At 45.8% G+C, this 24,257-nt stretch overlaps 1 protein-coding gene across 1 annotated transcript in view; it reads left to right on the forward strand.

Annotated features, from left to right (window-relative positions):
• Positions 1-657: 657 nt before the first annotated feature.
• Positions 658-24,257, forward strand: part of LOC143736725 (putative C-type lectin domain family 20 member A) — a 40,230-nt gene continuing 16,630 nt past the window's right edge. The window contains exons 1-3 of the mRNA XM_077227369.1: positions 658-761; positions 1,086-1,144; positions 12,942-13,313. Coding sequence (XP_077083484.1) covers positions 1,105-1,144; positions 12,942-13,313 — 412 coding nt within the window. The 5' untranslated portion in view covers positions 658-761; positions 1,086-1,104. The remainder of the gene's footprint in view (positions 762-1,085; positions 1,145-12,941; positions 13,314-24,257) is intronic.

A 24,257-nucleotide genomic window follows, 5' to 3' on the forward strand; every position in this document is an offset into this window, starting at 1 on the left:
AGAGAGCAAATCTTTAATGCTTTGCATCTCTGAACTCAAGGTCATACTAGTGAAAAACAACAATGACATAAATGGAAGTTAATTTGAGAAGAAGAACTTTAAAGGAGGATGGATTTCAGAAACATCTGTAAAGGATGAATAAAGTACTTTCTATCTTTCTGAGGTGACACTGTATGTTTTGCATAGACTTGTAAATCATTTTGTCCTTCATTTACATGCTCCAAAAGGACATTTACACTGAAAAATAAAGATAGATTAAGATTACACACACTACAAACCACTCAAAACAATTAAAGTTCATATGTTTATCCCTTCATATTAATTATTTATGTCAAAATTATTGAAATGACAAGCTCTGGTTGTTATATTAGTTATGTACAATCTGAGATCATTCTGAAATCAATCTGAGATCGATACTCTACAGGAACTAAATCATGGAACATTCAAATATACAAATGGCATGATGACTGATATTCTTGTATATAAAACTAGTTTAAATGTGTAACATCTGCTTCAAAGTATAACAATGACTCATATGATAATTAGTGTTTCTAAGACGGTCTACAAAAAAGAATCCTGTAGGAGGAGCCACAAAACATAATTGAATTCCCACTTTGCATATTTGAGAGTGAAATTCCCTTCTTGACGTAGATAACCCATTTAAAGAGGACAAGATTGAGAAACGTCCTGATAACTCGCTATCACTACAGGACCAGTGGGCCTAAACTTCATCCGTCGAGACTTCATTCAGAAGAGAACTGGTAATTACACTGTACTTTTACAGATGCAACTTCACACTTTCTCCACTGATTAATAATCTTGTAATGACAATTCCATCAACAGATTTTATGGATGTTTTGTCATTGATCAACTCTGTTTTCTGAGCATCGCCTGTTCTTGTTGTAGATATACATGTCATTTCACTGCATTATTTTCTTATGTTTTCATAATTTGGCCACACTGCAGAGAACACATCCATAAATCATGAAATTATGCACTTTTACTCACACAAGTCAATTTGTCAACTATATGCATGATATGTATTTTAGTGAAATCATTTTTTTTTGTGTTTGTAATTTTTTCAGTGGCAAAACTATTGGCAAGATGATGGACCAAATTTGTCTTCCTCTGCTTTCTCTTTCAGGTAAAACATTATGCAAAACATTAAAATAAACAGAGAAATTACACCAAATGATTTGCATGTTTTGCCATGTTACATACAGTAATATTACGACAAACTGTTCTGTGTAATATCCTACAAATCTTTGTAGAGGAGAGTTATCAACTGACAATTAAAGAAAGCATCTACTAAACAGAGCCAAAGAGAAATTACTTCAAAAATCAAAAAGCTGTCCAGACAAGAGCCGTCACTTCACGATTATTCTGAAGGTTAATTAAGTAATAAACAAACTTAAATGACAACAACAAAAAGAAGCGTAATCCAAGTTATATAGTTTGTGTTATTTTAAATCATTAATTGTTATGATTGTTTATAATAATAATAATAATATCGTGGATGAACTTCTTAACCAGAAAACATTAACACACTGAAATTTTTGTTTTACACTTTAAATTACAATTTTAAAGTTAAATCCTTATTTAATCTTGAACAAACTATATTTTAAGTCCTCATAATACAAGCAGATCTTTTCTCTCAGTGCCTGAAACAGTTCGTTCGAAGATTCAGTCTCTCTAAGCCCCGCCTCTCTGAGAGCTGCTCTGTTGTGAATGGTTAGAAACCAAACGCTCATTATCATATCTGAATCTCAGCTCTTGATCACAGTGATATGAACAGAAATTATGCCGTGGGTTTTACCGTATCGATCTCAGAAAACAGTGTCTTCTCGACATGGACAACACAAACTCTACCAGTCTCAGATACACTAGTGTTTGAGAGCGGTCCTAAGAGACACTGCTCAACCAATCAAGTCCACAGGCTGGTATTATGCCAATTAGTTACAAATCTACGCAGGTTCAGCAGGAAGTGAGACTGAATTACTGACGACTTTTTTCAGTTCAGAATCGAGTCTTTCATTTACTAGACAAAAACTCAGTTTATCTGCAATTTGATCTTTGCAGAGCTTTTACATTCACAAACAGCTCTACTACACACTGCATGAACGGGAATATATCCAGAAATCATAATAGGAGCACTTTAAAATCAAGATGTCTTATTACAGTTTTTTTTAATCGCTAACATCCATTTGTCCAATCTGTAGTCACATTTTCAAAACTCTAAACACAATTAGCACAACATCTGTCTGTTGTGACTATACCAATAACACAATTCATGTTGTTTTCACATAAAATGCAGTCAATTAACACGTTTCTAGAATGCCTACATTTTCTTTACATATAAGCATACCCAATACCAAAATCATGGATCATGGGTCTTTTTTACAAATGCTTAAACGCAGCATGCCAGAAATGAAGACCTATTGTTCCAAACCATAGATACAGTATAAATCCTCTACTGCAGCAACAATATCAGCTGAAAAGTATTAAAACAAATATTAATATATATATATATATATATATATAAACAGCTGATAAGCATTTTTAAATAACTGATCATTAGAGTAAGAAATGGCTGATTCCAATCTCAATCAGAGACATAACCAGTTGTTGAACACTTTCCATTATATGGACATACACAATAAAAAGGCAGTCTTTGGATTGGTTTTGTTCAAAGCAACACAGAGGAGCAAAAAAAGAAAGAAAATGTCTGCAAGAGGGAGAGGACTAGTTAGACGAGGGAGAGGACTAGATGGTTGAGGGAGAGGACTAGATGAACCAGGGAGAGGACTAGATGGACCAGGGAGAGGACTAGATGGACCATGGGGAGGACTGGATGGACCAGGGAGAGGACTAGATGGTTGAGGGAGAGGACTAGAAGGTCGAGGGTGAGGACTAGATGGTCGAGGGAGAGAACTAGTTGGACCGGGGAGAGGACTAGATGGACCAGGGAGAGGACTAGATGGTCGGGGGAGAGGACTAGATGGACCAGGGAGAGGACTAGATGGTCGAGGGAGAGGACTAGATGGTCGAGGGAGAGAACTAGTTGGACCGGGGAGAGGACTAGTTGGACCGGGGAGAGGACTAGATGGACCAGGGAGAGGACTAGATGGTCGAAGGAGAGGACTAGATGGTCGAAGGAGAGGACTAGCTGGACCAGGGAGAGGACTAGATGGAACAGGGAGAGGACTAGATGTACCAGGGAGAGGACTAGATAGACCAGGGAGAGGACTAGAGGGACCAGGGAGAGGACTAGATGGTTGAGGGAGAGGACTAGAAGGTCGAGGGAGAGGACTAGATGGTCGAGGGAGAGAACTAGTTGGACCGGGGAGAGGACTAGATGGACCAGGGAGAGGACTAGATGGTCGGGGGAGAGGACTAGATGGACCAGGGAGAGGACTAGATGGTCGAGGGAGAGGACTAGATGGTCGAGGGAGAGGACTAGTTGGACCGGGGAGAGGACTAGTTGGACCAGGGAGAGGACTAGATGGACCAGGGATAGGACTAGATGGACCAGGGAGAGGACTAGATGGTCTAAGGAGAGGACTAGCTGGACCAGGGAGAGGACTAGACGGAACAGGGAGAGGACTAGATGTACCAGGGAGAGGACTAGATGTACCAGGGAGAGGACTAGATGGTCGAGGGAGATGAATAGATGGACCGGGGAGAGGACTAGATGGTCGAGGGAGAGGACTAGATGGTTAAGGGAGAGGACTAGATGGTTGAGGGAGAGGACTAGATGGACCGGGGAGAGGTCTAGATGGACCGGGGAGAGGACTAGATGGACCAGGGAGAGAACTAGATGGACCAGTGAGAGGACTAGATGGTTAAGGGAGAGGACTAGATGGTTGAGGGAGAGGACTAGATGGACCGGGGAGAGGACTAGATGGACCGGGGAGAGGACTAGATGGACCGGGGAGAGGACTAGATGGACCAGGGAAAGAACTAGATGGCCGAGGGAGAGGATTAGATGGTTGAGGGAGAGGACTAGTTGGACCGGGGAGAGGACTAGATGGTCGAGGGAGACGGCTAGTTGGACCAGGACAAGGGAGAAGGAAAGGGAGGGGAAGAGGAGTAAGAATGCGTGGTGCTGTTCAAAGGAGAGTAAGAGCTGTTGTCATGGATGAAATAAGATCCACCATCACAGACCATGTGATAAACCATGGTCTGTCATTGAGAGAGGCTGGTGAAAGAGTCCAGCCTAATCTCAGACAGTCAACCGTTGCTTCCATTATCCGGATTTTTCAACAAACCAACAAGTAAGTCATGCATTTCATGAGAGCTATCAATATACGTAGTTGCTATTTACTGTATTACAGTAACTGCTGGCCACCAGCAGTTACAAATACAAATATGTTGTATGTTTTTTCCTCTAAAGGAAACAACAACTTCCTCGCTCTGGGGGAAGAAGAAAGCTTCTCAGTGAAGACCAAGAACACGCCCTTGTAGGATGGGTCATTGCTGACAATGCAATTAAACAGAGAAATTCAGACGAGAATTTTAGAGGACAACCTGGTATTCAAAACGTGGAAAGCATCAGCCTGACTACCATCGCTCGGACCAAACACAGAATTCGAATGTACACAGTTCTGTACACAGCTGTACACAGTTCCCTTTGAGAGAAACAGTGATAGGGTCAAGGAACTCCGGCACCAATACGTCCAGGTATGGTGTCTATACACAATGTCTGATTCTACAGTGACTATTCCACACTTCTTTTTTTCACTATTCTCTATAGCTACTCTAAAGCATTTATGTAAAAATTGTGTTTGGTTTTTCTTCCAGAGAATTATGGAGTTGGAGGCTAATGAGACACTGCATGAATTCATTTATGTAGAAGAGGCAGGGTTTAACCTGGCAAAAACACGGAGACGAGGAAGAAATGTAATTGGGAAAAAAGCCACCGTTGATGTGAGGTCAGAGAGGAGCAAATATCACGCTGTGTGCTGCAATCTCAAGTGCTTGTTTGGTCCTGCAGAAAAGCCAGATTGGTCCTTACAACACAGAGCGCCTTCTTATGTTTTTAGATGACCTCCACCAACAACTGGTGCCAGAAGCAGAACAGGTGGAAAGAAACGTCTCGGTTACATATGGTAACCCTCGTTCCCTGAGGGAGGGAACGGAGACGTAGGTCATGACTGACCAATAGGAATCTCGCTAGAGAGGCCAATCTACTTCGAGTGAAACTAAAACAAGCCAATACACATTGGCGTGCAATCATTTGCATCAGCTGCGCGCCCTCGTTAGCGCGGGTATAAACGAGCAGCTGGTGCGATTGCACACTAGTTTTTTGCTGAGGAGCCAAGCCTGAGAAAGCTGGCCGCCCCGGCGGGCGGCACCGGATGTGGCGACTGGACCTACGTCTCCGTTCCCTCCCTCAGGGAACGAGGGTTACCATATGTAACCGAGACGTTCCCTATCGGTCAGTCACTACAACGTAGGTCATGACTGACCAATAGGAATCCCTACCAAAGCGCCACAGCCGCTGCACCCCATCCAGCGCCCCCGTGCAAGCCTCTACACCTTCTTGCCTGGAAGGACGATAGGCGGAGGCTTACACAGAGTGAGTCTGACACTGTTGTTCCGTAATAACCCATACAGTGAGATATTGGATAACACTGGGAAAGCGTGCCCTTTCTGTTTAGGAAGGAACGCTGCGGAAGCCACTTCTTCAAAGAGTTATGTGGAATGCATATGGACTAGCCGAAGGCTGTACTGCATATGAAATAAAGGGTGACTTAGCCCAAGGGAAAGACACGGGCTTCCGATAGGAGCAGCCGTGGAATATACACATATGGGATCCCCGTAGGGTCACACAAATGGAACCCAGCCCAGATCCGGTTCTCAAGGATTCAGCGGATAAGGGCCTGGCGCCGGACGCTCCGCCAAGTCCGGGCCGAGGGGTTTTGGAGGACTCAACAGGTTTTACTCTGGAGTAATAAGGGTGCACAGTAGGGTGCAGCAAGCCGACAGAGCCAGACCTCTCAGTGCTTCTACCCGTCTAGGGTGAGAACACGGGAGGACACCGGCTCTACACGTAGGCTATAGTATCTAGCGAACGTGTTAGGTGTCGCCCAGCCCGCAGCTCTACAGATATCTGTTAGCGAGGAGCCACGTGCCAGCGCCCAGGAGGATGCAACGCCTCTCGTGGAGTGTGCATGCAACCTGAGCCGGCAGGGCACGCCTTGTGCTTGGTAAGCCAAGGCGATGGCATCCACTATCCAGTGGGCCATCCTCTGCTTGGAGACAGCCTTTCCCTTCTGCTGGCCTCCGTAACAGACAAAGAGCTGGTCTGAGGTCCTGACGCTTTGAGTTCTGTCCACGTACATACGCAGAGCGCGAACGGGACAGAGCAAAGCCAGGGCTGGGTCTGCCTCCTCCAAAGGCAGCGCTTGCAGGTTCACTACCTGGTCTTTGAAGGGAGTGGTAGGAACCTTGGGCACATAGCCAGGCCGGGGTCTTAGTACCACGTTGCTGTCACCCGGCCCGAACTCTAGGCATGATTCGTCGACCGAAAATGCGTGCAGGTCTCCTACCCTCTTGACAGAGGCCAGTGCAACCAGCAGCAAAGTCTTCATGGAAAGAAGCTTTAAATCTACTGACTGCAGAGGCTCAAAGGGAACATCCTGAAGTGCTCGAAGCACCAGGGAAAGATCCCAAGAGGGTATGGAGGGGGGTCGAGGAGGATTTAATCGTCTAGCCCCCCTAAGAAACCTGACGACCAGGTCGTGCTTTCCCACTGCTTTGCCATCTATGTGGTCGTGATAAGCTGAAATAGCGGCAGCATGTACTTTGAGGGTGGAGGGAGACAGTCTACGCTCCAACCCCTGCTGCAAGAAGGAAAGCACAGACCCTATCGGACATCTTCGGGGGTCTTCTCGGCGAGAAGAACACCACTCGACGAACAGGTTCCACTTCAGGGCGTAAACACGTCTCGTGGACGGCGCCCGTGCTGAAGTGATGGTGTTAAGTACCTCAGGGGGTAAGTCACCTAAACCCTCCGCGTCCCGTCCAGGGACCAGACATGGAATTTCCAGAGGTCTGGACGCGGGTGCCATAGGGTGCCCCGTCTCTGAGTCAGAAGGTCCTTCCTCAGAGGAATGGGCCAGGGAGGGACTGTCACAAGGAGCATGAGTTCTGGGAACCAAGTCCGGGTGGGCCAATAGGGAGCCACCAGAAGGACCTGCTCCTCGTCCTCCCTGACTTTGCACAGTGTCTGCGCAAGTAGGCTCACTGGGGGAAACGCATATTTGCGAAGGCCCCGGGGCCAGCTGTGTGCCAGTGCGTCCGTGCCGAGTGTTCCCTCGGTCAGGGAGTAAAACAGCTGGCAGTGGGAGGTCTCTGAGGAGGCAAACAGGTCTACCTGAGCCTCCCCGAACTCTCTCCAGATCAGCTGAACCGCCTGGGGGTGGAGTCGCCATTCTCCCGGGAGCACAGCTCGTGATAGCTCGTCGGCCACACGGTTGAGCAAGCCGGGGACATACATGGCTCGAAGCGACCTCAGATGCTTCTGACTCCAGAGGAGGAGATGGCGGGCGAGTTGCGACATGCGACGGGAGCGTAGACCACCTTGTCGGTTGATGTACGCAACGGTCGCAGTGTTGTCCGTACGGACCAGCACGTCCCTGCCCTGTAGCCGTCTTTTCAAGCGGGTCAGGGCGAGATGTACTGCTAGCAACTCGAGGCAGTTGATGTGCCAATGCAGTTGAGGGTCCGTCCACACCCCTGACACTGCATGCCCGTTGTACGTGGCACCCCAGCCGGTGGCAGAGGCATCTGTGAATACCACAGCATGCCTGGACACCTGTTCCAAGGGGACTCCTGCCCGCAGGAACGAGGGGTCTGACCACGGGCTGAAGGTCTGGCGGCACGCCGGTGTGATTGCCACCCGGTGAGTGCCATGATGCCACGCCCATCTCGGGACTCGGCCGTGAAGCCAGTGCTGAAGCGGTCTCATATGTAGCAGGCCGAGCGGGGTTACCGCTGATGCTGCTGCCATATGCCCCAGGAGCCTCTGAAAGAGTTTCAGTGGGACCGCTGTCCTGCCCTTGAACGTGTTCAAGCAGTTCAGCACCGACTGAGCACGCTGCTCTGTGAGGCGCGCTGTCTGGGCGACCGAATCCAACTCCATACCGAGAAAAGAGATCCTCTGCACAGGGGAGAGTTTGCTCTTTTCCCAGTTGACCTGAAGATCCAACTGGCTGAGGTGCCTGAGCACTAGGTCCCTGTGTTCGCATAGCTGATCTCGAGAGTGTGCTAGTATGAGCCAGTCGTCGAGATAGTTGAGGATGCGAACGCCCTGTTCTCTCATGGGAACAAGGGCCCCCTCCGTGACTTTCGTGAAGACACGGGGGGACAGGGACAGCCCGAAGGGTAGGACTTTGTACTGATATGCTCGACCCTCGAACGCAAAGCGCAGAAATGGCCTGTGTCGAGGAAGAATCGAGACATGAAAGTACGCGTCCTTCAGGTCGATCGCTGCAAACCAATCTTGGGGACGGATGCATTCGAAAATGCGTCTCTGCGTGAGCATTTTGAACGGTAGCTTGTGGAGGCTCCGATTCAAAACTCGCAGATCCAAGATCGGTCGTAACCCACCACCTTTCTTGGGTACAATGAAGTAGGGACTGTAGTGCCCTGACCTCATATCGGCTGGAGGGACCGGCTCTATCGCATCCTTCGCCAGTAGGACTGCGATCTCCGCACGCAAGACATGGGCATCGGCTGCTCTCACTGTAGTGGAGTGGATGGCCCGAAACTTGGGGGGACGCCGGGCGAACTGAATCGCATAGCCGAGCCTGATGGTTCGAATGAGCCAGCGAGACGGCCTGGGGAGCGCTAACCAGGCTCGCAGAGACCGTACAAGCGGGACCAAAGGGACCGAAGGCGTACCCGGAGTGGGGCAGCGAGGTGGAACACAGGGACGCAGCTCGGGAGGCTCTCTCTGGGAGGCGGCCCGTAGCGGGGTCTGAGTGTGCTGTGCAGCACTTACCTGGTTCCACGGGGCAGGAGGTGCGGGAGGCGGCTCGATGGCGTTCTCGGACCGTACGCAGCTGCCGGCTGGGGATAGAAGAGGCGGATGAGAGTGGTGAGGATTCTGACCCCCCACTACTCTCCGGGCCCTCTTCGGACCCAGAGATGATAGAAACTGCTCTTTTATTGAAAATTTGGGTACCGCTGGTTTTAAGGCCAGCGGCGGAACACAAACAAAACGAAACAAAGGATTTTCCACCCGGCCCTCTTCCGGGGGAGGGAGCGATGCAGTCATCGTCTCCTGGAGAGCAGTCCCTTCCACCTCTGGGTCGCCCGTCCTAGGGCCGCTTACCTTTGGCTTTGCCGCCCCTCTTGGCGGGGGCCTGGACGGGCGGGGCGCCCTGCCTGCGACTGGCTCCATGGTGCCGCTTGGATGGAGGCTGCTGCTGCGGCGCGGGAGCAGGGGCAGACGCAGGCGGACGCCCACGGCGACGAGCAGACCGAGGAGCCGCGGGCGGTGGGGTGGAGGCAGCAGCTGACCGCCGCGGCAGGATATGTTTAATGGCCTCAGTCTGCTTCTGTACAGCCGAGAACTGCTGGGCGAAGTTCTCGACCGCGTCGCCGAAGAGGCCGGTCTGGGACACGGGGGAGTTAAGGAACCTGATCTTGTCGGTCTCCCGCATGTCAGCCAGACACAGCCAGAGGTGGCGTTCCTGGACCACTAGTGTGGACATCGCACGACCCACTGACCGCGCAGTGACCTTCGTCGCACGAAGCGCGAGGTCAGTTGCGGCACGAAGTTCTTGGAGAACTTGTGGATCATGACCACCCTCGTGCAGGTCCTTCAGTGCCTTGGCCTGATGAACCTGCAACAACGCCATAGCGTGCATGGCAGAGGCAGCTTCCCCACAGGCCTTGTAAGCCTTGCCGGTCAGGTCCGACGAGTACTTACAGGCCCGGGAAGGAAGACACGGTTCTCCACGCCAAGTGGAGTTAGGGCACAGTTGCATAGCAACGGCCCGTTCCACTGGCGGGATACGCGCGTATCCCTTAGCTGCCCCGCCATCAAGGGTGGTGATGGAGGAGGAGCCACCGAGACGGTTTCGGGCAGTAAAAGGTGCCGTCCACGTCCCTGTGAGCTCCTCATGCACTTCCGGGAAGAAAGGCACTGGGGTGGGTTGCTGAGAACCAGCGCGCGCCACCCCGAGATACCAATCGTCCAACCTCGAGGGCTCGGGACACGGTGGAGGGTTCCACACGAGCCCGATCCTGTTGGCGGCCCGGGAAAGCATGGCCATCATCTCCGGGTCCGACTCGGGCACCGCTGACACACCTGAAGGAGGCAGCGGCTCCGAGCCGTCATCCGCAGAGAGGTCTGACCCACCCTCCGATGCAGCGATCGACATCTGGTCGTCGCAGGGAGCGCCGAACGAAACGACCGGTACACATCTCGAGGACGGTCCAGAACGTTCCGTTGGCAGCTCAACTGGTTGCGGAGCATGAGAGGAGTGAGGGTTCCTAGGGGGTTGGTTCCCCGAAGGAAGCGCGCTCACTGTAATCCTCAGGTCACCCGTGTCACTGCCCGAAGCAACCCGCGAAGGGGGGTTGGAACGAGGTGCAGGCACGGGGACTCCGCCCCTTTGCATGGAACGTGAGTCTCGACCTCAGCTCCGAGATGGTCATCTTCCCACAATGGGTACATGACTCATCCACGAACGCTGCCTGTGCGTGTTCGAGGCCCAGACACACGAGGCAGCGATCGTGACCATCCCGCGACCCCAGGTAACGACCGCATCCAGAAACACACAGATAGAACGTCATCTTGAAAAAGACGCGAACTATCTGTGTAAGCTCTTTTAGGGACTACTCTCACTGGTGCTGAAGCACGCAGGGGAACAGCCACAGCGATCACAGACGGGAATGTGCACCCGTCTGTGCGCTGGATCTCTCTCGCTGGAGGTCTTACCAGCTGTTACAACAGCTTTTGAGCGCTTGCCAGGCGCACCTTACCAGCTGTTATAACAGCTTTTAAGCGCTCTGAAGCGCACCTCACCAGCTGTTAAAACAGCTCTTTTTTCTTTGCTCAGTTTTTAAAATAACAAAAAAAGAAAGAGAGAGAAAGAGAAACTGCTCGCGCTGCCGTGCTGTCACGCCCGCACCGGGAAGGAGAGGTCCAGAAAGGCTCGTAGTAGTTGGTTTCAACTGAAAGCAGAGACATCGAAGTGTCTGGCTCCGAAGCAAAAAGCTAGTGTGCAATCGCACCAGCTGCTCGTTTATACCCGCGCTAACGAGGGCGCGCAGCTGATGCAGATGATTGCATGCCAATGTGTATTGGCTTGTTTTAGTTTCACTCGAAGTAGATTGGCCTCTCTAGCGAGATTCCTATTGGTCAGTCATGACCTACGTTGTAGTGACTGACCGATAGGGAACATGAGGACATTTGTGATTATGTGGGACAATGTAGCATTCCACCATCCACATGCAATCACAAACTGGTTTGCAGCACATCCAAGAGTGATTTCTCTTTTTCTTCCTCCGTACTCCCCTTTCCTCAACCTCATTGAGGAATTTTTTTCTGCTTGGAGGTGGAAAGTTTATGATCATCGGCCACATGACCAAATGTCCCTCCTGGATGCCATGGATGCTGTCTGCAGAGACATCTCAGTTGAAAACTGTCATGGGTGGATAAGGCATGCCAAGCGTTTCTATCCAAGGTGTAATAATAATAATAATTTACACCCCTACTCTTTATCGAAGGACATCCTGGGATTTTTTGTGACCACAGAGAGTCAGGACCTCGGTTTAACGTCTCATCCGAAGGACGGTGCTTTTTGACAGTAAAGTGTCCCCGTCACTATACTGGGGGCGTTAGGATCCACACAGACCACAGGGTGAGCGCCCCCTGCTGGCCTCACTCACCCTCTTCCGGCAGCAACCTGGTTTTCTCAGGAGGTCTCCCATCCAGGTACTAACCAGGCTCAGCCCTGCTTAGCTTCAGTGGGCAACCAGTCTTGGGTTACAGGGTGATATGGCTGGCTGGCAGGTGTATAGCGAGAGACAACATACGATGTGATGTAGACGAGAACATGTGGCCAAATGCTGCGTATAGATAAGAATGGGACTTTTTTTTGTCATTTTGTTTTATTTTTGCACACCTTAAACCAAAGGCCATGCATGTTTGTCTTTTTTGTTTTGTTTTGTTGATCACTGACAGCAATTTCATATTGCTAATAAAGCCGTTGCTGCAGCAATTCTGTCACTTACTGTTTTTTTTTATTGACTCCTTCACATTTCGATATTATGTTGTCCACATACTATTTAATGCACCATGAATTCACACACTCACAGCTGAATGAATAATTAAAAAAAATGGATTTCATACTGTATGTTCTATACAGATAAAACTGAAACATGACAAGTAATGCAGTTTTTGTAATGCCACCAACTGTTAGTATTTTGACAGTCATTACACTATGATTGACAATGTGTTCATGTTGGATAGAAAACGAGTGCTAAAGTTTTGACCGAATGATTCGATTTTGAAACGGGTTTGCAGTGTTTTGATAGTTAGTGTATACTGAAAAAGTTTTTTTGCATTTTGAAATGGAGGATTTGTATTCATTTAAGAAAATGTGGTTTTGGGCAGAAAATTAACTATTTGGCTAATTGTGTGATGTAGGTGTGTTGATGTGTTAAGAGATTGGAAAATGTATTCTAAGAATTGGCAAACACTTCTGTACAATTGAAAAAAACTGTGAACAATCTCAAATATTTTAGCACTGCTTTACAACAGAAATACTACAGTGACTTTAATTTCTTAAACAAACATCAAAATCAAAAACAACAAGAGCTTGTTCAACAATGATTTAAAAAAATATCCAGCCAAATAGAAACAAATACATTGAGTTGAAATGATATATAAAAATCTATAAATGAGTGTATTCTGTCGACAGGACTCCTGTCACTAACTCTGTGTAATCCACACGAGTATGTTCTGATCAGAGAGTTAATGCCGTGGGGAAAAGCTCAAAATTACTGCAGGGAAAACCACATCGACCTGGCCACAGTTCAGAGTGTTGAAGACTGGACCACTCTGCAAGAAGTCGCGGATGAAGAAAAGTATCGTTCATTTTCCTGGATTGGACTCTACAATGACATCAACAGCTGGCGTTGGTCTTATCAAGAGGAGAGTTTGGTGTTTCAGTCCTGGTATTCTGGCCAGCCGGATAACTACGGTTCGGGAGAGGAGTGTGTCGCAATATATTACCCTGGAGGCTGGTGGGATCGCAACTGCGATGAAACAAGATATTTTGTGTGTAGCGACGGTGAGAAACACTCTTTATTGATGCACATTATCTTTATTGTATGCATTTATAACATAAACATCTATTTATGTATTTACCAGATGCTTTTATCCAAAGCTACTTTCAAATGAGGAATATGGTATGGATGAAGACATGACATTAGGGGTGGAAGATTTAAGTAAAAATGTATGTAACAATTAGGCAGGATCATGAATTTTGTGCAGACGATTAATTTTCATATTAAAGATTTAATTCTATTAGAGTTTAAGCCAATACATTATTTACTCGGAATCGTATACAATATAATAATAAAATCGTCCCATATGATGTATATTTAATTATAATATAATATAATGCAATAATACAATATAATGTAATAATATTTAATGCAGTCTTATTTAACCAACAAACCTTTATAACAATGTTTTTTTTAATATTTAGCAAAATATCGAATAACCATGATCATATGATTAATCAATAATCGTGAGTGGCCTAATCATGGTATTATTAACCTTTTTTAAATAATGATAAAGGTGTAAATTAGGGATGCGCCGTTAAGAAAATTTTGGCCAATACCGAAAACCGATAATTCTTTATATTTGAAAGCGGATAACCGATATATTGGTCGATAAATCTAAATCCAAATTTTTATATCATTTTTGTAAGCCTGATTACAAAAACAAAAGTCTCACTATGTCCCAAACACACAATTATAATGTTCTTAATATAATTTTATGTAGCCGATATGACAGACTTGCACTACTTTACTGCTTTTTCCTTTTTTGAAGTGATTCCGATCATATTTCAAGCAATTCAAAACCATTATGTTGAACAGTGCGCATCTGAAGAGTCTCAGCTGAAGGAAATACTAAATTTTTTATCGGCTTTAATATATCGGCCAAATTGTTTTATCGGGCCGATAACAGTAACATAAAAAATGAACATATATCGGCCGATACCGATATGGTGGCTGATATATCGTGCATCCCTAGTATAAAGTAAAGTTGAACAAAATTGCTTTATTTTGAAAGGAAAGAGAGTTTATTTTGCAGTTCAGAGGTTGATCAGAGGCAAATTCAGTGGAGGATTCATCAGACCAATTTAAATTAATTGTTAAAAGAAGCCGCTCAAATAAGTCGTTTGTTTGTGAACTGGACTACACTGCCGTTGTGCGTTTGTGTTTATGTGTGCAACAACTCAAAATAAGGATGTGCGCAATCATATTTAGACTGCAATTACATTTACAAATCAGGTAAATATGATTTTTAATGTCGTGGCACTGGAGATTCAGTATCCCAGTTTTACATATTTGTACGGTTTTTAGTTTTATCCGGTATTTCAACCACCCCTAAATGACATTGTCTTACGATTAAATAATACTAGATTTATATAATCAGTTAACAACGCAATAACCTCAACTGGAATTCTAGTGGCTGCAATGGGATTTCATACCATTAAGTTCATGTCAGACTTCAAAAAATTTACATTTTATTAGGGATGCATGATCTGTCAGCCAGCATATAGGTATCGGAAGATATATGTTAATTTTTAATGTTATCATTATCGGCTCGATAAGAAAATTTTGCTGATATATTAAAGCTGATGATTAATTGATTTTTCCTTCAGCTGAGACACTTAAAGGGATACTTCAGCTCTGGAAAGATGAATGTGTATTTAATAGTGGTCATTTGTATAGTAGAAATGTGAAATTATTTTTGCAATTGAAGCATTCTAGAATGAGAAAAGGCAGAAAATGTATTTTTTTACTCATGTTGCTGAAAGACAGCAACTCCCAGAATGCCCTTGCTTTGCTGCCCTTACGAGGCCAGGCCACTCCCAAACCACACCTACCGGTTACAGGCGGCAGTAGCCGTAAAATTTCTCCACACATTCTCTAGGATATAATACATACTCTAGTAACAGTTAAGGTTTATAACAAGAACCACAACCAATGCGAGTTATAACTTTTAATTAAAAAAATTATTAATATTAACACTTTCACACTCAAAGCTCTTCCAGAGCTTCAGCTGTTTCCTTATATTCACAGTATTGCCTGTCAGGAGCTGGATATCTCCGTCTGATATCCTGGACACAGGTTGGCAAAACGAGACGATAGCCTTTACCAAGTCTCTCGCCTTGCAGGACCCATTCCATAAAGTGACGATAGACTGTTAGGCAATATTGTCTACAAAACAGTAAGCACAACGTTAGCAATGCAAACTATTTGCACATACAGTATGCTATCATAGATGTAAATATAACAACAATAGCTCAGCTGACTATGCGGGAAGAACATTGTGATAATGCCAGGTGTCCAAACTCTGTACATTATGTCTTGGTAAAAAAAAACAAATACTCACTTTACACTAAGCGGTCCGTTTGTCCCTGCGGGCTTTGGCTGGTATTTCCGATTTATCTCGTCCAAAAGAAAATAGCATCACTGAAATTCACGACAGCAATAGGACTCTCAATCAGTTTCCATAGGCGCACAGCGAGAGCACTGACACCACTGGTCCGCCTCAGCTCGAGTCATGACCGCCAAGCAGGTCTTGCTCCCCTGCTGCAGCAGCAGGGGGGGGGTATTTTAATTTGAAAATACTACTGGTTTTCTACTGATACAAAGCTTAATGCTAAATCCTGAAGTATCCCTTTAAGATGCGTAGTGTTTGAATTGTTTGAAATAGAATTGAAAACACTTCAGAAAAGAAAAAATACAGTCAAGTAGTGCAACATTTAAGTCTGTCATATCGGCTATGTTACGACTCGGAGGGCTGAGACTGATCCATATGCAACCGATTTATTAAACAGAAAAGTCAGACAAAGGTAACTCAGGATAGTAATAATAATCAGGGGTGGTCAGAGACGTGAGTAGAACCGGCAGGAGGTCAAGGGCTGGCAGCGAGGCTTCAGAATCCAGGGACAGGCTTCGGGGTCAAGGCAGACGACAGAGAATCAGAATCCGGTACAGGCTGGAGGTCGAGAGGCAGGCTGCGGACAATCAGACAAGGTTAGTTCAGCGAGGGTCAGAGATAACAGGGCGACTGAGGATTATGGAAAACGCTCGGACATGCACACATTGGGTCTCATTCATGAAACATTCGTAAATATACGAGTAAATATGCGAGTGATTTGCGCGTAAAGAGACCTTCCCGAAAACTCTTCTCCTGATTCACAAATACTTCGTAAACGTCAGATGTGATCGTGAAGTGTGTGTGTGTGTGTGTGTGTGTGTGTGTGTGTGTGTGTGTGTGTGTGTGTGTGTGTGTGTGTGTGTGTGTGTGTGTGTGTGTTAATGAATTCCAATCAGTCGTAAATGGGATGCGCATGCACGTTCATTCTCAATTACCATAAATCCCGCCCATTAAATCCGACTGACAACTATATATGGGCATCATATTATGACATGAATGCGAATGAAAAAGAAAAATTTCTCAGTTGCAGAAATTGAAGTTTTATTATCAGAAGTTCATTCAAAACACCACATTTTATTTACAAGCGTACATAGTGGCGTATCGGGTCCTAAAAAAAAGGAAGCTTGGCAGCATATTACAGATGCAGTCAATGGAGTTTCATCTGTTAATCGAACATTCCCAGAAGTGATAAGAAAATGGTTCGACATTAAGCTTGAGAGCAAAAAACGAATTAGTTCACTTCGGAAAAATCGTATTAATACTGGAGAAGGACCATCATCGCAGATGCTAATACTGGCTATCATTATAAGAAAATCCGTATGTAATTACTATATATAATATTTTTTTCAAAATGCTGTGTAAATATGTACTTGATTAAGGTGAATTAAAATGCAGCCTTATTAATGAGCAAAACGTTCAGGTGTTAAGCGCATTATTTACGCGTGGCTGGGAGCAGGTGTAGATTTCTTGCGTACCAACTAACATTTGGAAAATACGAACATTTTATTGAATCCGAAAATTTACGCCAGAACCACTTTACCCACGATTTACACAAATATTCGTTCTGCTCGTGTTTCATGAATGAGACCCAATGTGAGGCAATACTTCGCAAAAACGTTCTGTGAATGAGGCAGATAAAGGCTGGGCAATCAGATATGATTCGGAACAGGTGGAAGTAATCTGAGCGCCAATGATGCATACTAAGGGGAAAGTATGCAAATCACTAGAATTCAGGAGAGGGCGCTCGTGGCTAAGAAATGGTGGAACCAGGGAGACTGGACGCCGTAACAGGCTACTTAAAATTACCATGAAAACATTTTAATTGTGTGTTTGGGACATGGATTTTAATTGTGAGACTTTTATTTTTGCAATCAGGCTCTCAAAAATTACATACAAATTTGGATATAGATTTATCGGCCAATATATCGGTTATAAAGAATTATCGGTTATTGGCCAAAATGTTCATATCGGTGTATGCATCCCTAAATGTTATACTTTAAAAATGCTCAACATAGACATAAAACTCAAAATAGGACATTAAAGGGATAGTAACCCAAAAATACAATTGTTTGTCAATTACTGACCATCATGTCATTCCAAGTCTTTCGTGGAACACAAAGGAAAAAATTATAAAGGTTTGTACACTAAAAAATATTTGGTGGAAGATTTACAGTAGGTACTCAACCAGAATGCCTATTACCGCCACGCCAGCTGCCGGCAAAACCACTGCGGCAAAAATAAACCAGTCGTATTTCAAAGTCGTTAGCGAAATGACCGCGAGGTGACGCAAAGGGACATTTAGCAAATCAGCAGCAATTGCCGCATTTTGAAACGTAAGTGGGGCTAATGTCAATTAACAGTAAGGATGAAATATTACAACTATGGTAATTCCCAAATAAACAACAAACATGAAAAATGAAAAACGTCCTGGTTGCGTATGCAACCCACCGTTCCCTGAAGGAGGGAACGGAGGACGTAGTCGAAGCCGACTGAAATAGGATTACGCCAGGGAGCCTATTGTCTTTGAGTATTATTGAACGAGCCAATACACATTGGCGTGCGAGATCTGCACCTCACACTCCGCCCCGCGGCAGGGGTATAAATACGGAAGTAGATGCATGCACCATTTGCTTTTTCGCTGAGGATCCGAGCGTAACTCGGAGTTAGCAGTGGTCCAGCAGTAGTGGCAAGGGGACTACGTCCTCCGTTCCCTCCTTCAGGGAACGGTGGGTTGCATACGCAACCAGGACGTTCCCTTTCAGACGATAACGTCGGATGTAGTCGACGCCGACTGAAATGGGATCAACCTCTGAAAACGCCACTAACGCTGCCATCTTCCAGTGCTTAGACAAAAGCCTTCTGATCCTCCCAACGTTTTAGCGGAAGAGGACAGCGCTTAGGCCAGGAAGTCACTGCTGTTCCACAAGACCCACTCAGTTAGACTTAGTAACACTGGGAAAGCATCCCCAAACATTGGAAGGAAGGGATGCTGTGGAAGCCCAACCAGCCCGAAAGGGGGGGAGGGAATACACAAATGAACTGGGCGGATGACCGGGCAGTACAACATATGGAATGTCACTGGGGTGGCTCCAGCCTAGAGAGGGGGGAGACAACGCCGATTTACAGTGACGGCAGGACTCTGCCAAGGGAAAGACACGGGCTCACCGTAGGAAGTCTTGATGGAGTGGGTGGGTGTGTGTGTGTGTGGGGTGGGGGGTTGGGGGTTTGCAGGGACAGTTCAGTGCTTTATCGTGCGTGCAGGACAATAGGTGTTAATGTTCTGTCTTTCATATGGAGAGTGTCGGATAGCCAGCCTGATGAGCAAAGGCAAAATTATTTTAAGGATAAATCTCTCCATGTGTTCAAATGTAGGCCCTATATCTTATTAAATTATAAATATTGTAGTTTATTTATTGTAGCCTATTTCAGAATCAGAATCAATTTTATTGCCATGTAGTGTTGTGCACATACAAGGAATTTGCTTTGGTAATAAGGTGTTACCGAGGCTGCCATAATCAGCACCAACTTGAGAAAAATACAGCTCAGACGATACCACTTTGGCAAGTTTACTTGAATTTATTGAACACAATTTATTTTTGGAGGTATGGTTCTTTATGGGGGTTCTTGCTCCATAATTAATACGTATGACATACGTAGCTTTAGCATTAACCCCCCTATGGAATCATCGGCTTGGCAATACACAGATGATTAAGACAGTTAGTAATGTCTTTAGCTGTGGTTTAGATGTATCAGTGAAGTCCGGGACGTCTATGCTGTAGCTTGCTATGAGGGAGGGTGTGTTTCTCATGATGATGTCCGTGACTCTAGGACTTGGAAGCCTTGGTGATCTGAAACAAAGAAGACAACAGCCAAAAGGTGCACAGAAAAATGCTTGATACTTAGTGGTCAGGGTGGGGGGGAGGGTTGCGAGCAGTTTAAGCATATATCCCGGCGGAAGAGCCGCGTATATATATTCTTCCGGTCTAATAGGAGAACGGTAGTGGTTGGAGCGATTTGACAGCTAACTGCGTCAGCTGATCGCAGCCTATGCCTACATGGCCTGTCTGAACTAACGCTGTGCTCGATTTCAGACGAGACCACTTTGGCAAGTTTACTTGAGTTTATTGAACACAATTTATCTTTGGCGCGATGGTTCCTTATGGGGGTTCTTGCTCCATAATTAATGACATACGTAGCTTTAGCATTAACCCCCCCAAACATGAGGAGGTATTACGGCTCGAGAAGAACCCCCCCCCCCCCCCCCCAACTATATCAGTGTTCCGATCCTGCAAGAGAAAAGACAAATTATTGAAGTATGTGCTAATGGCTGGTAGAGGGGTATTCTCCCATCGGGGAGGGGGAGAATAGCAGGCCCCCCTTTTTTTTTTTTCTTTTTTTTTTTTTTTCTAATTTAAGCAGCGATTGGTGTTCGTCCCTCGCTGAGGGATTGAACAGCAGGCCCCAGCATGTATAGCAGCGAGAGGGGTGTTCTCTCCAGCGGGAGAAGAACAGCAGATCCCCTTAAATATATATATATATATATATATATATATTTTTTTTTTTACACTGGGGTGTTCGTCCCTCGCTGAGGGATTGAACAGCAGGCCCCTGCATGTATAGCAGCGAGAGGGGTGTTCTCTCCAGCGGGAGAAGAACAGCGGATCCCCTTAAATATATATATATATTTTTTTTTTTTACTGGGGTGATCATCCCTCGCTGAGGGATAGAACAGCGGGCCCCTGCGTGTATAGCAGCCTCCAGCGGGAGAACAAGAGCGAGTCCCCTTAGAGAAGGAGGAAAATATATAATATATATATATATATATATATATATATATATGTTTTAAGGGGTGGCTGTGTACCCCTGTGGTGTCGTGGAATATTACTAAATCCGTGCGCTTTTTTTTTTTTTTTCAATTTTGAAAGGATCCGCTTAAGGCTTTTTGGGCTAATATTAAATCCTGAGATCTAGGCCTAATATAACGTTGGTACGCTGATGATGACCACCGACCCATGGCTTTTAGCATGGGTATGGAGACTGTTGAAACTGCGGTGGTTTCCGCGCCTATGCGAAATGAATGGCTGGTGTAAAGCGCGGGGTCCATACCGCACTGAATGCATACAGTCCGGAGACGTGAGGCGAACCAATACTTTGACATAGCTTCTCCTTTCTCTGTGATGAAGAGGGGTTCTGTGAGATCGGATTTGCTGCGTGAGTTTAAAAGCCGGTTCATGGCTGAGAAGGGACAAAACCCGTCGTTGGTTCTGGAAATGTTGATTGTGGTTCCGTTATCATCTCTATGCGTTTTAGAATGTTTCAGGTATATGGAAAAGTAATCGGCGTGAAATGATACATCTTTAAATGAGAGATCGTGTGAGGGGTCGAATTTTTTATGGTTAATGGTGAATTCTCCTCCTCTGAGGAATCCGTAAAAGGCGGTGAGGAATACTGCTTCTAGGAGAGAGTTTGCGTGCGGATTAAAAAGCCCTGATCTTAGTTGATTTACCATTGCGTGTACCTGGGAGAGGGACAGCGGCAATCGTTTATCTGGAGCTGCGGGGTTTTCCTTTTTAAGACCGTTGAGAAGGAGGTGTATGGAGGGATTTTGTAAAAGGCTTTGAGAGGATGGATCTAGACATCTAATGTGAAATTGGATGCCTGAAATCATAATCTTGATGGTGGAAGGCTGAAGCTTCCTAGAATCGAAGCAGTGCGTAATAAAAGCGCATATGATGGAGATATTAGCTGGAATTTTAGGCACCGAGAACGCATTGCAGAAATTTGAAAAAGACAAACAATGCTGAGTCATATGTTTTAAGTGTCGTCTTTGCTAGCCCTGATCTCATGTGATGAGCGGCTGATTTGAGATATTTTTGTAGTAAGGCATTTAATCTAGGACTGTTTGGCTGAAGTCCGGGCAGCCCAGTGGTGATGAAGCAGCTCCCGGACACAGGCGTCTGAATTCCTGAAAATTAAACCGAGACAGAGAGTCAGCTATTTTATTATCCAGCCCGGGTATGTGAGTGGCTTTAATGGTAAAATTGTTCATGACCGAGATCCAGGTTAGTCCCTAATGAAACGGTTAATGAACGGCACAGAGGAACGACCTTTGTTAATAATGTTTACCGTAGCTTCGTTGTCGCAAAAAACGAGAATATTTTTCCTGGTCCAGTTATCTGCCCATAACAAGCTAGCCATCACTATAGGATATAATTCCATGAGTGCTGTCGATTGGATTGAGGGAGCTAGTTCCTGAAGTTCTTTTGGCCATCTTTCTGCGAACCATTGATTATTAAATATCCCTCCGAACCCTACGGAAGGAGCTGCGTCGGTGAATAAATTGAGTTTGACTGAGGTCTCTATATTTTCTTCGTAGAAGAAGGAAATGCCGTTCCAGTTATCGCATAGATGTGACCAGAATATTAAATCTGACCTGCAGCCCTAGTTTATCTAGCGGAAGAGATGCTTGCATTTTGATAGAATCTAACGTGATCCCCAGGAAATCAAGGACGCGAGAAGGACCTTTTGTTTTCTCTTCTGCTAGGGGGATACCGAATTTATTAAATGCTTTAACCAGGAGATTTATGCTGCGCGATGGGTTAGTGTCCGGAAAGTCGATGAGCAAAAAAATCGTCCAACAGATGGAGAACGAATTGCAGTTTAAAATTATTAAGTAGGACCCAGCAGAGTGCTTCGGACAATGTATCAAAAATGTTGGGGCTGCTTTTACACCCGACATGTGATGCTGACTGAAAATAACATTTGTTTCGCCAACTAACGCTGAAAAGATGCCATTGGGACGGGTGTAAGGGCATTATTTTGAATGCGTCAGTGATATCCGCTTTACTGAGCCACGCTCCTCTGCCGGCTAATTTAATGAGTTTAATAGCGTTGTCCACGGTGGAATAACACAGGGAAAAAGGTTATGAGGGAATTAAACTGTTGATGCTTGGAACCCCTTCGGTGGAGTGGGGAGCGGATAAATCGATGATTAGACGTTTTTTCCCTGAGTATTTCCTGACTGCAATTCCTAAAGGGTTAATACGGAAAAGTTTGAAAGGAGGTTGATCGAAAGGTCCGATCATATATCCCTTTTCGATTTCTTTCCCCGGCAGTTCGTCTACGGCCTGTGGGTCTTTGATGGCTTATTGAAGGTTTTGACAGGTGAAGGAAAATGTGGGCAGATAGGAAAGACCAGCTACAAAACCGTGCATGAGCCCTAAAATAAGGTAAGAAACGAGACAACGGTTTGGATGCTTTGACAGAGCTTCCCCTAGCTCTTTAGTGTTCACCGGGGTGTTTATTTCTTTTTTTGGAATTTTGCCCGGCGTGGACATGAAAACTTCGGGTGACTGTTCCCGCAATAGCTGCAAGCATGAAAGAATTTACAATTATTACGAGTACAGACGTTCTCATTGAAATTAAAACAAAGTGGAGTCTGTCTTTCAGGCTTCACCTGTTCCGGTGCCGAGGCGCTGGTGTCGTGAGTTGAAGCAATCTTAGGGCAGAGAGATGCGGTGTGGGAAAACGAGCCGGAAAAGTGAGCATGACAGCGCTCGGTGGCCTGTAAAGTGCCTGCTAATGAGAGCAAGATCGACTACGGACCAGTCCAGTCGCTGGTTAAAGCATTGTATGTACATTGCTGCTTTAGATGAAAACGATTTGTGGTATTCGTAAAAAAGTGTTCCTCCGTAGGACATGGCGAGATCCGATATTATAGCTAGATAAGTGTCTAGTTCCTTTCTTCTTTCTGGATACGCTTCACAGATGATATCTCTGAACACGCCGAAAGCGACGTTAAACTCAGCCATGGTTAAGCTCTTGGTGAGTCTTAGGTCACTATCTTTTAGAACAACTGATACGTCCCCACAATCCACAATCCTTCGTTCGTTAGTTTCTGCACATAACAAAATTTTCACTAGGTTGATGTCGTTACCTGACAGAATTTGAGCGCGTAGGTGAGGAGAGATAGCAGCTGCTGGGGGAAAGAAAGGTGCACCTGTGGAAGCTGCTGGTAACGCTGATCCGAGAGTTCTCCTAGGAAGGTTAGCAGCCTGGTCGGGAGTGAAGGCGCAATCTGGAGCCGAGCTGGAAGTCTGCCTGTCGAAGATCGCCCGATGTGCGGAATCTGAGCTTTGTGATTCGAGCGCTTGGATCCTGTTGTCCATGCTGGAGAGGGATCCTTGGATTGCGAGCAGCGCTGAGAAGATCCTGTCATCTCCTTGCTCTGCTGGCCCCTGGGAGGGGTGAGATGATTTTGCCTTTTTTGGAGTTAGATTCGTCTGGTCAGTGGAAGTATTCCTTCTTTTCTCTGTGGCTTTACGGCCGGTGGCTCGGGGGAGAGACGGCGCTTCGTTGGTAGAAATGGGCTGCTGGTCTTGGACTTCTTGTAAAAAGTTCCAGAGCTGATCGTGACTCAGATTCGGAGGAGCTTGTATGTTGTGGGAGTACAGGGTGGACAGGATCCTATCATTGGGCCAATCGCTAAGAGAGGAGGGATTCCTTGCTGCGATCATAGAACTGCGCCTCACTAACTGAGCTGGATCGAGGTCCT

Source organism: Siphateles boraxobius, unplaced genomic scaffold, assembly GCF_051911475.1.
Source record: "Siphateles boraxobius isolate OS27281-9 unplaced genomic scaffold, OSU_SipBor_1 130, whole genome shotgun sequence".
Classification (NCBI taxonomy): Eukaryota; Metazoa; Chordata; class Actinopteri; order Cypriniformes; family Leuciscidae; genus Siphateles; species Siphateles boraxobius.